Consider the following 13522-nt stretch of genomic DNA (forward strand, 5'->3'; position numbering starts at 1 on the left):
TCATGTGCTCTAAATGCATGGTGTGTGTGTGTGTGTGTGTGTGTGTGTGTGTGTGTGTGCAGCCTTAGTGAACGCTCTCTCTCTTTCTCTCACTCTCTCACTCTCTCCCTCCCTCCCTCCTTCTCACAACTCCTCTTTGCCATTTCTCTCTAGCTTCCTCCTCTCAGCTGGAGGAGTGTTATCCTTTCAAGGCTCTGAAGGGTCTCTCATTCCAAACACTTGAGAGAGAGATTCCCCACTTATCAAGGGGCAACCTCCTTCTCATTATCTCCCACTGGCGAAACATCAATCAATACCCCCTGGGCTGGTTGCCAGCAAAGGAATGGTAAGGCTGCAGCCATAATACTCTGCAAAACAAACCTTCCAAACCGGAACTCTTCGCCAAGAAAAACACAGATCCCACAATCCCCAAAAATGGTGCACACTTGCAAAGATATGCACTATTCTCCTGCTTTCTTCGGAGCCCCCTGTGTGTGAGGTTTTGAACAATTTGGACTGCACATCTTCCGTAACCGCAAGGAACGCAAATTCATTTTTTTTTTGGTACAGGGCTGCACATTGAATTTTACATGCATGGAATGAACAAATATGACTAGCCCTGTGTATAACCAGTAGATCAGTATTGGAACTGAAGAGTATGAGTCCAAATCTCTCTGCAGCCATGATGCTCAGTATGTGACCTTGGGCAGTTTAATATAATTCAGTCCTGCCAGATTTAAAGTGTTGAAAGGACAAAATGGGACCATCCCTTCAAGGGATGCCAAATTAGATAAAATTTTGGCAGAGCTCGTGTAAGTGCCATCACACATAATTGACCACAAGACATATGGAAACCATTTGAATGGCAGTGCCCATCAAATTTAGGAGGCCCTGACCCCCTCAAATATTTTAGGGCCCCCCACAAAAGGATCCCAGCCCCTAGGAGGTGGTCCCTATGATCCCTTCTTAACTAGGGTTGCCATATTTCAAAGTGAAGATCCAGACAGAAAAGTTGAGCTTTTCTCTATTTTTTTGGTCAAAGTTGTTGAGCTTTTAAAGCTATTTTTTTTTGGGGGGGACGGGACAGCACTGCTGACAGCCCAATACAAAATGTGGCAATTGTCACTCCCTGGAGCAGAAGTCTATTTGCAAATGCAGTTTACTAAAATGCAAAGGCCTTGTACTCTCTTCCTGATAGAGATCAGGAACAGAAACAGCTGTTCAGTGAACTTTGAAAACACGTGACTTTTTGTTTGTTTCAACAACGCTTCAATATGGCAACACCCCATACTACGTGAGGCCCTCACCTGAGGAAGAGCTGATGAAAGAAATATTGCAACAAGGAGCTGGTACAAACACAGCGCCAGGCTGTTAACAAACAAACACGTCCTCATCCACACACCCAGCTGTGAGCATGTGCAACAGCTCTTTAGACCTTGGCTAATGGCATGTCCCACCAGCTGCATTCATAAAACAGGCGATTTGAGCAGCATTCTCATAACCCACTTACCTAAGAATAAACCCCCTTAAACGCAGTGGGACTTGCTTCTCAGTAGACAAGGACAGGATCACAATGTGTGTTACTATTGATTCATGAAAGACCTTTTACTTATATCTCAAGGGGATTTACAAACAAGCCATTTGAACAGCTAAAAGTAGTTTTGAAAAAGGTACAACACCACTGAAGATATGTAGGTTTCAAAAAAAATAATACAAAGTGAACCCTTTGTCATCTAGCCGAAAAAGCTTACTGAAATAAAAATACCCGTGTGTCTGGAAAGTGCAAATAATGAAGTGTAACCTTTTCATGCAAACAAGTTCCTAAATTCTCTCTTCTGAAGGAAGTTCTGAATCCAACCAACCCACAAATTATTCACTCAGTGGGATCTGGGATTATGCTTGCGTGAGTAGCCAAGTCAGAAGCCTTTCCTGTACTAGCATTAGGCTTCACACATTACATGAGTGGCATGTGAGGAGACCACACTACAGTGGCATTGATGCCAACTGGGTAACATCAGAAGAGCGAATTGGCAGAGCATGCAGAACTGGAACAATGAGCACACCAGTGCTATGCCTGCAAATGGTGAAAAAGAAACTAGGCCTCACAACCTTCCTTCAGGGCTGCAGCTTACAAAATGTCAGCTTCATGCCTCCAGATTGAGCATAACCAACCCCATCTAGAGAAGCAGTTCTGGCAATCTCTTACCACCATTTAAAGCACAAATTGGCAAACTACGGCCCCCGGGCCAGATCAGACCCACCTGGGTCCTAAATCTGGCCTGTGCCATGAAGCCAGAACCCGCCACGAAGCAGACTCCCGACAGGAGGAAGAGGCCGAGCGACGGCGGCTCTGCCACTCAAACGCCACACCTGGTTTACCTCAGCGGCGTTGGATTGGCAGAGACGTCCCCGCGCTGCGCTGAGGTAAACCAGGTGCGGCCTTTGATTGGTAGAGCCATCGCCGCTCAGCCTCTTCCTCCTGTTGCCGCTCGGCCTCTTCCTCCTGTCCCCGTCCCCACCCTGTTGCTCCTATTGGCCAGAGAGCGGAGCGGACAAGCTCGCTCTGCCTACCCATGAGAAGCAGCAGCGGCAGCCCCTGGGAAGGTAAGAGCAGCGGCTGGGGCTGTGGAGGACTACTTGCCCCCCTCGCCTCTTCTTCCAGCTCCAACCCCCCCCCCCCGGGTGCTGCTTCTCTGGCCTGCCACAAGGTCTGAAGGACAGTGGACCAGCCCGCTGCTAAAAAAATTTGCTGACCCCTAATTTAAAGAGTTGCACTTGCCAGGAAATTTTTTGAAAAATTGTCTTGTCTTGCAGTTCAGCTACACAATTGTGAAATAAGGAACAATGTAACTCCCCCGACAATGCAGAACATGAGACCATGGCCTTTTCACAGCTTCCCTTTCCCCATCATGGGGGCCAACCATCTCCAAGACTCCCACATTCTCACATTCAGCCAAGGGTCGGATGAAATCTTATCTGCTCCCAATTATTCTGAAATCCAAAGAGGGGTTTTTTGTTTTGTTTTTTGGCATGTTGCCATCTTGATAGTGACGCCTCTTTCAAGTTCTGCAAGTCAGATGACCAGTTCTTGGATTACAACATCCAAGCAAGTGCCCTGTGGGGTTATGTTTTGTGCAAACATCCCTGAGACGTTTGGCATGGCCACCTGAACAGAGTTTGTAAAGACCCTCAGTTGTCTGCGCCCTTTTAGCAGAGTTCAGCTGTCTTGACTTCCACAGTACCTTATGAGCTGAGGGTGCAGGACTAGATGGCTCACTGGCCTGATTCAGGCTCTCCTTATGTTCTTCCCTTGGTGTTTAGGAATAAAACAGCAGCAGAGGCTACGCACCTCTTTACAGGAAACAATGCCAGTGGAAAATGGAAAAACGGCAGAACACCATTCACCTTAAGTTATTCAACTTGCCCATGAAAACAAGTAAGGCAAAACCCCACTTAGAGTGGGGTAAGTAGAAACGAAGTGCTAAAAACAGCTATAGAAAAAGAACACTGGGATTGCTTACAGGTGCCTAAACGCAGCTAAACACCACCTCTTTACTCATGGTTTCTTTAGTGTTGGATTCCTGTGTTGGAGAGACAGCAGGTGCCACAATGGTCAGAACCCCATCAAATGCTATATAACTTTTAAGGCACGCCAGCACAGTTTAAACTCGATAGCTCCACTGGCACAGAGTCTCAGTCCTGAAAACATCTTGTATCTTCCTACTTTCTTCATAAGCCTTTTCCTGTAACTCTTGCAAACTTTTGGAGTGATTTACTTATCTTGCTTTTCTTCATGACTCTCCAGAGTATTTGTTTCCTGAAATCCCAAGGTATCTGGAAGGCACTCCTGCTCACCCATCTTGGTTCTGAGGCTTCTAGCATCAATATATCAACATGTTCTCTCTCTCTCTCTCTCTCTCTCTCTCTCTCTCTCTCTCTCTCTCTGATTTCTTCCTTGGTATCCCCTCCCCACAATGCTACTTCTGTCCCTAGGGGTCAGATAAATAGCAATCTAGCTTCTGTGAAGGAGCCGTTGTCGAACATTCCTTATCCGAGTCATTGAAATGTTTGTGAACATCCTTCCGCCATCACCCCAGCTCAGTGAACAGAGGTTACAAACTTCACTGTTACGTGCAGCGCAATACAGATATTTTCCCCACCCCCGGCATTGGACAGTTGTAAAAATAAAGAAGGGAAGGTGTTTCAGCCACGTTTACACGGACCCAATTGAGTGCACTCATCTAAAGGAATTAAAATGGTTGACCGCACAACCATCTCTCTCAGTAGGCAAGGTGAAGAACATGGAACAACAGCAACAACACATTTCAAATTAACTCCACCCTTCAATAAGGGTATGGCCATTTTCAGCTCTGTAACAGGAACTTTTCTTCAGAATGAACTGCATTTTCAAAGCCAAATAAAAAACTAACCACTCTTTTGCCTTCTAGCTTTCTCTGGCATAAACTTGGGATTCCACTAGTTTGCAGCTTTCCTGTCTCAACATCCCAGCCAGCTCCGGTAGCTGCAGCCAATTAATACTTCCTAAATGCTACCGGTTGTGTGGCACACAAATGTGTATTACACAGGGAATTTCACAGTACTTTAGTGAAATCTGTCAAATTACACGCTTCAGATATTTGTGACTCACCTGCCTGCAGGAGGAAATGAAGACCAAGCAAGCACGGCGCTTGCAGAATGATCAGGGTTTTCCGTTCGCTGGCTATGCTGACCGGATCATTTTGTTAAGCATCTCTCGGGAGTGTTTTCATTTTCAGGAAATCTATGGGCATGTTTCTTCAAAATACAGTTGGGGGCTGCATTTATAATCCTCTGAATGAATAGACGAGCAAGTTGTTCACAGCAAGAAGCTAAACTGAAAATCTATTGTGACTCTGTGGGTCGCAGCTCATCCACACAATTTTCAACACCTAACTTTAATGCACATATAGGAGACCTGTAAATATCAACAGATATTCAAAATCACCAAGTTCATCCAAAATGTAGTTGCTCATTTTTGAAGGAATCGTAGGACTAGTTAGAATATTTCCATTTAGAAGAATTTATGGGGCAGTAATTTTAGAAAACTGGCTATTTTAGTGCCCTACCCAAAAAATATGTCTGTAGGGTCGGAAAGGCAAAACACTGCACATACACACTGTATGAAGTCGCAGAGAATAACTGGTCTTGTGACCCTCTTCACTATTAGCTTGGGAGAGCAATTCCAAAGCCTGCAGTTTCTACAAAAACCAGTCTCCCACTAAGCTAGACTGGGAGTGGGGAACCTGTGGCTCTCCGGATGTGACTGGACCCCCAACTCCCATCAGTCCCAGTCAGCAAGGTGAATTGTGAGGGATGATGGGAATTGTAACATCTGGAGAGCCATAGCTTTCCTATTCCTTTCTAGGCAGTCCATGGGACACACAAATAGGAACGCACATTTGCTGCAATGGGAGCGATAACTTTCATCTAGAAGTCACTTTGCCTCCTGTTGCTTCCCAGCTAAATATATATATAACTAAGTTAGGTGGGAGTATAAAGAGATGAGCGCCGCAACCCCAGAGTCGGCCACGACTTGTCCTAATGGTCAGGGGTCCCTTTACCTTTTTATCATGTGTGCAACAAAAGTTTGTGAGAACCTGAACATTTCTGTAGTAAAAGTATGATCTCAAGAAAAAACGTATTGCTAAGATCTTGCTCATTTAATACAAATTGTTCCCTTTCTTGCCTGTCAACTGTGTAAGGCGTGTTCCAGGATGTGTCTAACATGTGCTTTGGGCTCCCTAGAGGAATAGCTAGCTCCTTATTCTTGGCACAAATTTTGACAAGCTTCCAACTGAGATTAAAGCGTGTAATGGCTTACACTGCTCCTTTAAGCACTGCCTCTACAGCTCTTTGAAGCAATTTCTATGTACGCTGGTTCTCACCCACTGGAGGATCTTGAGTTAATAGTTTTATGGATGTTATAACAGATTGTGAACTTTTTGACAAGTATTATAAACTGTCCTTTCCTATAAATGAGGCAAAGACTAACTAGTTAACATTGCCTCCTTGCTCCTGACTCAAAGACACACTTGATAACCAGCTCTTGCTACTTTTTAAGAAAAAGCTGTTCATAGAAATTTCACCCAGTCGTAATGATTAAAGTCTGCCTGGGTTATGTAGCCTGGGAGAGCAGCCCTGATTCTGTGGCTTTTCTCTATAAAAAAAAAAGTAGGTTCAGGTTGGATTCAGACAACCATTTTACCCAACAGTAATTTACATGTAACTACTTGATACTGGTTACCTTAGCCCAGGCAATAGGCAAACTTGGCCCTCCAGATATTTTGGGACTACAACTCCCATCATCCCTAGCTAACAGGCCCAGTGGTCAGGGATGATGGGAATTGTAGTCTCAAAACCTATGGGGTGCCGACTTTGCCTACGCCTGCCTTAGCACAAATAGAAAGACCAAACTATGGGTGATTTCTCTTAAACAGGAGTAAGTTCCTCAATGGGATAGCTCAGTCTGTAGAGTATGAGACTCCTTAATCTCAGTGCTGTGGGTCTGAGCCCCACATTGGGCAAAAGATTGCTGCACTGCAGGGAGTTGGGCTAGATGGCTCTGGTAATCTCTTCCAGGATTTTGCTGCTGGTCACTTTCATAAACATGCTATGCCAGATGCAGATATGTCGTATAATAGTACTCTATACCCACACTCAAACTCTGGTTGCTGAAAAGATAACAAAACTCTACTACTGAATAATGGAGACATAGCAATTCCCTTTCAACAGAAATTTCCACCTTTGACAGGTACTAATGGGCAGTAAAATTTTGCCTAACCAATATGTGGCTTTGCTCTTCCAGTCACAAGTGTTTAAAAGCTAGCTTTTACTGCTGCTGTTTAAACCTGTTTCCACTACTGAAATAGCCAGAAAAGCACAAAGAATTTAAAAACAAAAACAAAAAAACTGATGTACTACATGGCCACAAAGCAGTATTTCAGAGAACGAAACTGTCAGCATATCACGATGCTACCTTAAAACGTTTCAAATGATCAGCTATCTAACTGTCTCAAGGTCTTTGGGATTCTGAGTACAGACTGTCACTCGTAGGATTAAGTACAGGAAACAAAGTCACCTGGTTTGGACATCAGGCCAAGCTAGACCAAGGGCTTAGGACAAACATGTGAGCTCACAGGACAGAGAACACAACCATCTTGCTTCTCTTCTCCTGGGTCAATTTCCTACTGCATCATACTAAGCCACACTTGGCTTAGCACATAAGACTGAACCAGGGCTCATGGTTTAGCACTTTCCAGACTAAGAATGAGCCCAAACCAAAAACAATCCTTCATCACAACTTGTGATAAGTCTGGAGAGCGCAAAACCATGAGCCTTGGTTGGCATAACAGCCATCATCCAGCAAACTAAGCCAAGCTGTGGCTTAATTCAGTACAGTGCAGGAAACCTAGCTTATGTGTTCACACTAAAACATTTCACTAAGCTTGACACACAATCCAATCTAACAAGATCAGCTGTCTACACAGATTTGCTTAATTGAAATATCAATAAATATACACTTTTTCTTGCAAACAAAGTAAATTAAGCAATACCAAAATCAAACACGGTCTAGAAAAATGCTAGCACAGCAAACTGACTAGTCCTTTCCTCAACACCAAAGAATAGAAATTCAGGTTTAATTAAATGTTACTATTTTATTTGTGAAAAAACTACAAGCAGAATTCATAAATAGACATTTCTATTTAAAGCAGGAAAATGATAAAGTGGCTTCTAATAACAGTCGTGCACATGCCGGTAACAGGAATATATTAACATCTTTTATTTGCTAGACAAAGAGCAGTGTCCAATATAAATTTTCCGAAAACATTTAAGACCTGTGAATTTTTCTGACCAGTTCACAAAACCACCATTGACACTTTTAGCATGAAGATTAAACAAACTTAACAGGACTGTCAGCTCTAAAGACTTTACAGAGCAGAAAACTTTCAAAAGCGTTATACAAGCTGTCTTTCTGGGCAAATGAAAAATATAGCTCGTATAATACATTAACGTAAAAATCCACAAGATAAAATTATGTCTTGACATACTTAAACAAGCATTCTCTATTTGTCTCCAAACAAACAAAGCTAAAGAAATAATGTAACCATCTTTACACAGTAAATTAAGGTTACAAGTCATACACAAGAACAGAACTGCTTGCGCATTAAAAACTGTTCAGCTCCATTGTCATATTCTAAATGTTGGCTCTTAAAACCATTTTTTTTTCGGTTACATACAAGCAAAGGTTATTATAGTCAGCAAGTAATAAATTTTCAATAATTTACGTTTACGGTTGTTGTCGTTTTTAAAAAAGTAGACTGAAAATGGTACTGATAAGGCAGATGGAAGTGTCTCAATGAGTACAACTACTGCCCAATTTTTAAATCTAACTGATTTTTAACAAGCAAAAGATTTTCAATTAAAACTGCCTAGCCAATTGGTTTTCTTCTTATTCTTATTGTTCCCTTTGCATGACTATTTCAAACTGAGCAAGTCAAGCAAGCTGTTGTGCGTATGGTGTGCACGTGTGTGTGTGTGTGTGTGTGTGTTTGTCTGTGTGTATATATAAAGTGTAAAAATTGAAACTTGCAAATGTTAACACTGTGCTTTGTCCTCGCCTGCTTTCTGTGCCACTTGCTACGAAGCATTTCTGGCCCTTCTTCTACACTAGTATTTTAAAAACATGCTCTCAAAACTACTGTATGGCTAACTGAAATGCAGAAAGGTGAAGGAAATTCCATTTTTAAACATGCTTTTCTTTAAAAGAAAAGGGAGGGGTTGTTGTTATCGATTGCAGAGTTCGCAACGCAACAGCTAAAAATGCGGCCCAAAAGAAGTTTGAATGCTTAGCTGACAATTTCAGCCAAATGCAGTTTCAGCAGTCACACCACTTGTGCCAAAGACAGATTTGCATACTTTATTCTAACAGGTTAACATGCCAGAGGCACATATTATTTTTTTTAAAAAAGGGAGAAAACAAAAGGAAACCCAAAGAGGATTTCATTGAATTGGTAAGCCAGTGAGCAGTTTGTTACTGTTAAAGCTTTTGTTACCTAACCTAAAGGGCATATTCCACCAGGCAGAACCCGCCAACCCCTGCTGCTATGCACTATTTGAATGACGGCCCACAGAAAGCCGCACTAAAATGACTGGAGCAGCGGCGCTTGGTGGGTGGTGCTCACCATATTAAGCAATTTTATTCAACACACACAGTTTTTTTCCTACTCCAAAGGCCTTATTCTAGGAAGCCACTAAAGATGCACTCCTATTGCCCATGTCTGTAGATCAGGTTTTTGCTGGGAAGGGGCCAAATGCATACAGGCCTAATTCTTTCTGGTTCATTCATTTAAAAAAAGCTGTGCAAAATACACACATCTGGGACTTAAGTTCAAAACATCTCTTTAAAAATTATTTTTTCTCTCTCTCCAAAAATAAATTATGGCTGACCAATTTACCTCCCTGAGATCCTTTAAAGGAATAGGAAAACTTGGAAAAGGAATGTCTTTACAATATCATACCAATGCTAAAAAATGTGGATTGATGTGGACTATTAAAAACTACACCTATTGTATTTCAGAGCTTACGAGAATCATCTGGTTTTCCTTTGGTTCTTGTTTCTTTTTTTCTTTTTAATAAATACTTTTAAGAATAAGAGTTCAAAAAAGAATAATTCGATATATGAACAGTGAGAAACCCACCATGTTCAGAATTGAACTGCAGCTGTCAAGGCACTGCTCTGCTAATCTTACCTCTTTGAGCAGAGCGGCTTTTATTCAGTTAAGCATAGGTTAAAATTTAAAATTGATATGAGAGGAGCTTGTGTTTGTTGCTACTTAAAACTAATCTGATAAAAATGCAACTCTATACAACAGAAATAATTTATTTCAAGCAAGAAATTAGTACAGTAATTTTTCTAGCACCGAGTTCTGCCAAGTGGCCCACCAGGTATCCATTTTGATAATTGGGAAAGGGGCTACTGAAATTACAGCGAAGCACTCTGGGTCGCCTAAAAAAGCACACACACCATGAATTTTCTAAAACAGTGTTCCATCACTTCATTCTAGTGTTTTAAGTAGGGTAACATGTGAGCTAGGAAAAAACTGCAACACAACTTGAAACTGGAAAGCAGCATACACTCAGAAAAACCTTTCTAGAAAAGAATAAGAAGCTATTTGGCCATTCTGCTCCTAGCTTGCCGGTATGCAAGTTCTTCTCAACTTTAGCCCCCATAGCAGTTTATTTTATCTAGACATGTCTAAACACCAATAAACCCAAAGACATCATCATTCGATGACAGACTGTTGTTGTTGTTTTTAAAAAAGAGATCTCTCAGGATACACAATGAATTAATTAGAAATGAAAGAGCAGAGTCAGACATAAAATATTTGCATTGAGAATAAGCTGTGTGGCATAGTGGCCTAGTTATAATAGCAGGGGCAAGGGTGGCACCCTTAATATTAGGCTGTTGGCTGCCTTAAATCACAAATGCTAGCAGATATCCCCTGCCCCGTAGATATTCAATGTTACCCCCATAACCGATACAGAGCTGGAAAATGGCTAGATAAAAAGTTGTGAAACAGTTAAAGTGAGATCAGTTATGCGAGAACTAGGCAACGTTAATGTGCAGCCATCATGTACATTAATACTAGGTATTCTGAAAACAGTGTAGACTGCAATTTTTAAAATTTGTACACTACTGTAGGAAAAGGCTGGAATTTTATTGTTTTGTAGATATCCTACTGGGAATGCAAGTTACCTGGAGCACCTTTTGGATTTAAAAAAAGGAACAGAAAATAAGAAAATAGACGTCTATCTTTGTCCAGTACTCATCAGCCAAAGCACAAGAAGAAAGCCAGGTCCTATCTCCATTTGAACCTCCAGGAACACTCTCGTTAATCTAAAACTGGTTCCGGTTTTGTTTAAGCACTTTCCAAAGGGCACTCACCGTCCCAGATCTTAAATTGTTTCACTTCACAGTGTTTCAAGCACCAGCGTTTCCATGTATTGGTTTCAAATAACCCTATATATATATTTTATTTATATATATATATATTTATTTATATTTATATTTATATATAATTTATATCAAAACTGATAGTACACAGTATAACTGGAAGAATAGGGAGAACTGAACTCAACAGGATATGCTGGGGTGGGGGAGAAGAATGAGAGGATGTAGTTTGTGAATACAATAAATAAAAATCCTCCGGCAGCCCTCCCTTCCCACCCGCATCATATCCCCTCACCCAAAACAAAACAAAAAGCTTCCAATATTCATGGGGGCGGGGAGGGGGGGCGGGACGACTGTGCACAGCAGATTTATAAAAAAGTAGAGTCAGGAGCACATCCAATTATAAATGATTGTTAGGAAAATCATATAAAACAATGGAATACGTAAGTGTCAAAAAGTAATTGTCAGGGTGCGAAATTCGTCGGTGGCCGGATGCCGGTAGCCTTCTCAAACGATCCTGGTGTCATCAGTTCAAGGGGACGATGTCCATAAAGTATGTTGAAGCACAGGAAGAGGAAGAGAAAAAGTGGCACTGGCAGCTTTTCCAGGACTACAGCCTAGTGGACAGATGGAATATTTGAATTTCATACCCTGATTTCATTGAGTTCCCCACAATTCCATGTGCAATTCTCAGAAGGATTCATCGTTGACTACGGACATGTCGCCCTTTGGCGTGGAGGAGCGGGACGAGCCCTTGTCTGTGCTCTCTGAGCCCGAGCTGCTCTGATTCTGCTGTTCTGATCCTGCACTGGAGGTCACTGTCGATGAAGATGTGGAGGAGGAGCGAGTCTTTTCTTTAAAGTCTGTGATAATTACTGTGACGTTTCCCACTGTGACTGCCAGCTGCTGGGCGGTACTTCTGTCCACATTTTTCAGTCTGGGCCTTAACAATAATAAAGAAGAATCATCAAAAAGAATGTCAATTACAGACAACAGATGAGCCTTCTGTTAAAATGTGTGTTTTTTCTCTTGGCTAACTTACAAGGAACAGGTCAAAAGACAGCAGAGGTATCAGTGCACTGATGAATGGCTATGCATTAAACAAATCAACTGCTGCCCCTCCCCCCACTCAACACCTGACCTTTTGCTCTCTCTAAATGATGAGTCCAGAAAGGCTTCGCCAAAGCATGCTCAATCCTCAGTGAGCACACGTAGCTGGGGAATCAATTTTGGGAGCTTAGCCAGAAAGAACGGAAATATGACAAGAGCAATCTAGGTATCAAAAAAGCCTCAGGGTCCCTTCCGGAATACAAGGATTCTGTGCTTGGAATTTGTTATCTTCTCAAGTGCCCCAAAGCCGTGATTTTGCAATACAAAACCACAAGAAAGCACCTGCGAGTGGTGATGTCATTTGCAAAGGGGATCTCTGCCGCTACAAACACCACAGGCACCAGCACAACTTGGCATTCCTTTCCACCTGCTGGGAATTTATACAGAGAAGCAACCCAAATAAGCCATGTAGAAAATTGCTCAATAGTCCCTTCTGAATATGCCTGGAGAAAACAAGGTTTGAAAAATTCACAGTCATTATGCAAATCGTTAGTTCTGTCCTGTCTAGAAATAGAAAGTTGCAGTTTATAGCTCATGAACCTCTTAAGAGAGTTCACGCTATCACGCAATCAACGTGCCAACTCATAAGGCACCCGCTTATATTACATGTACATTCATCCTGTAACAACAACTCAGTACAAAGAAGTGGATTCATTTGAAGGCAGTCCTGCGTTTGTAACTACTGTAATTAAGATTTTAAGAAACCGTGAGTGGCTGCTTTGCAGCAGCTAAAAAATGTACTCTATGGGGAGATTTGGGAGGAGTTCAAATCTTAAATTGCTGACTCAAGGTAAGAAGGGTTAATACAACTAGAACCAGTAGCAGTTTTAAAAGGAGTTATTTTTATAGGGATGCCAAATTTAGTCCAATGCAGACTCTTCTCCTAGTTTGGCGATTCTGCAACACCCCGACCTTAATTTAAATATATGACCACTTCAGCTAAAGATATGAGGTCAATCTCCTGCTGGGAAGTATGGGTTGTGGACAATAATCCTGAATCAATCTTTAATACACATATGAACACAGTCAGCACCACCAAACTTTATTCTGCAAATGAAGGTTTGTATACAAGTAAGTTCTACTCAGAGTAGACCCTTTGAAATTAATTGATCTAAGCCACGGTCAGGAATTTCAATGGATCTACTCCAAGTAAGATTAATATTAGGTATAGCCCGCAGTTTTGAGTACCTTATCTAACCATGCCAGCAACAATAAGAATACTGACCCTGAACCTCCTTTCACCCTTATCAATTCTTAGTAATCCCAGTTCATATCTGTATTGGATTTGAAATTGTTTGTATATATGCAATTGCTCTAAAATTCTTTTTATTGTACTGCTAAATTGCTTTGAGATGCTTCATAGGAAGTGATTCAAAAATGAGTATCTTATTATACAATAAAATTAATAATACAAAGAAGTCACTGAGATGAAGGGGGAAATAT

The 13522-nt window shown here is 41.7% G+C and overlaps 1 protein-coding gene across 1 annotated transcript in view; it reads right to left on the bottom strand.

Moving 5' to 3' along the window:
- Positions 1-7653: 7653 nt before the first annotated feature.
- Positions 7654-13522, bottom strand: part of RYBP (RING1 and YY1 binding protein) — a 53176-nt gene continuing 47307 nt past the window's right edge. Inside the window, exon 5 of the mRNA XM_081184372.1 lies at positions 7654-11912. Within this exon, the coding sequence (XP_081040498.1) occupies positions 11660-11912 (253 nt within the window). The 3' untranslated portion in view covers positions 7654-11659. The remainder of the gene's footprint in view (positions 11913-13522) is intronic.

This window comes from Podarcis bocagei, assembly GCF_964188305.1.
Source record: "Podarcis bocagei genome assembly, chromosome: 2".
NCBI lineage: Eukaryota > Metazoa > Chordata > Lepidosauria > Squamata > Lacertidae > Podarcis > Podarcis bocagei.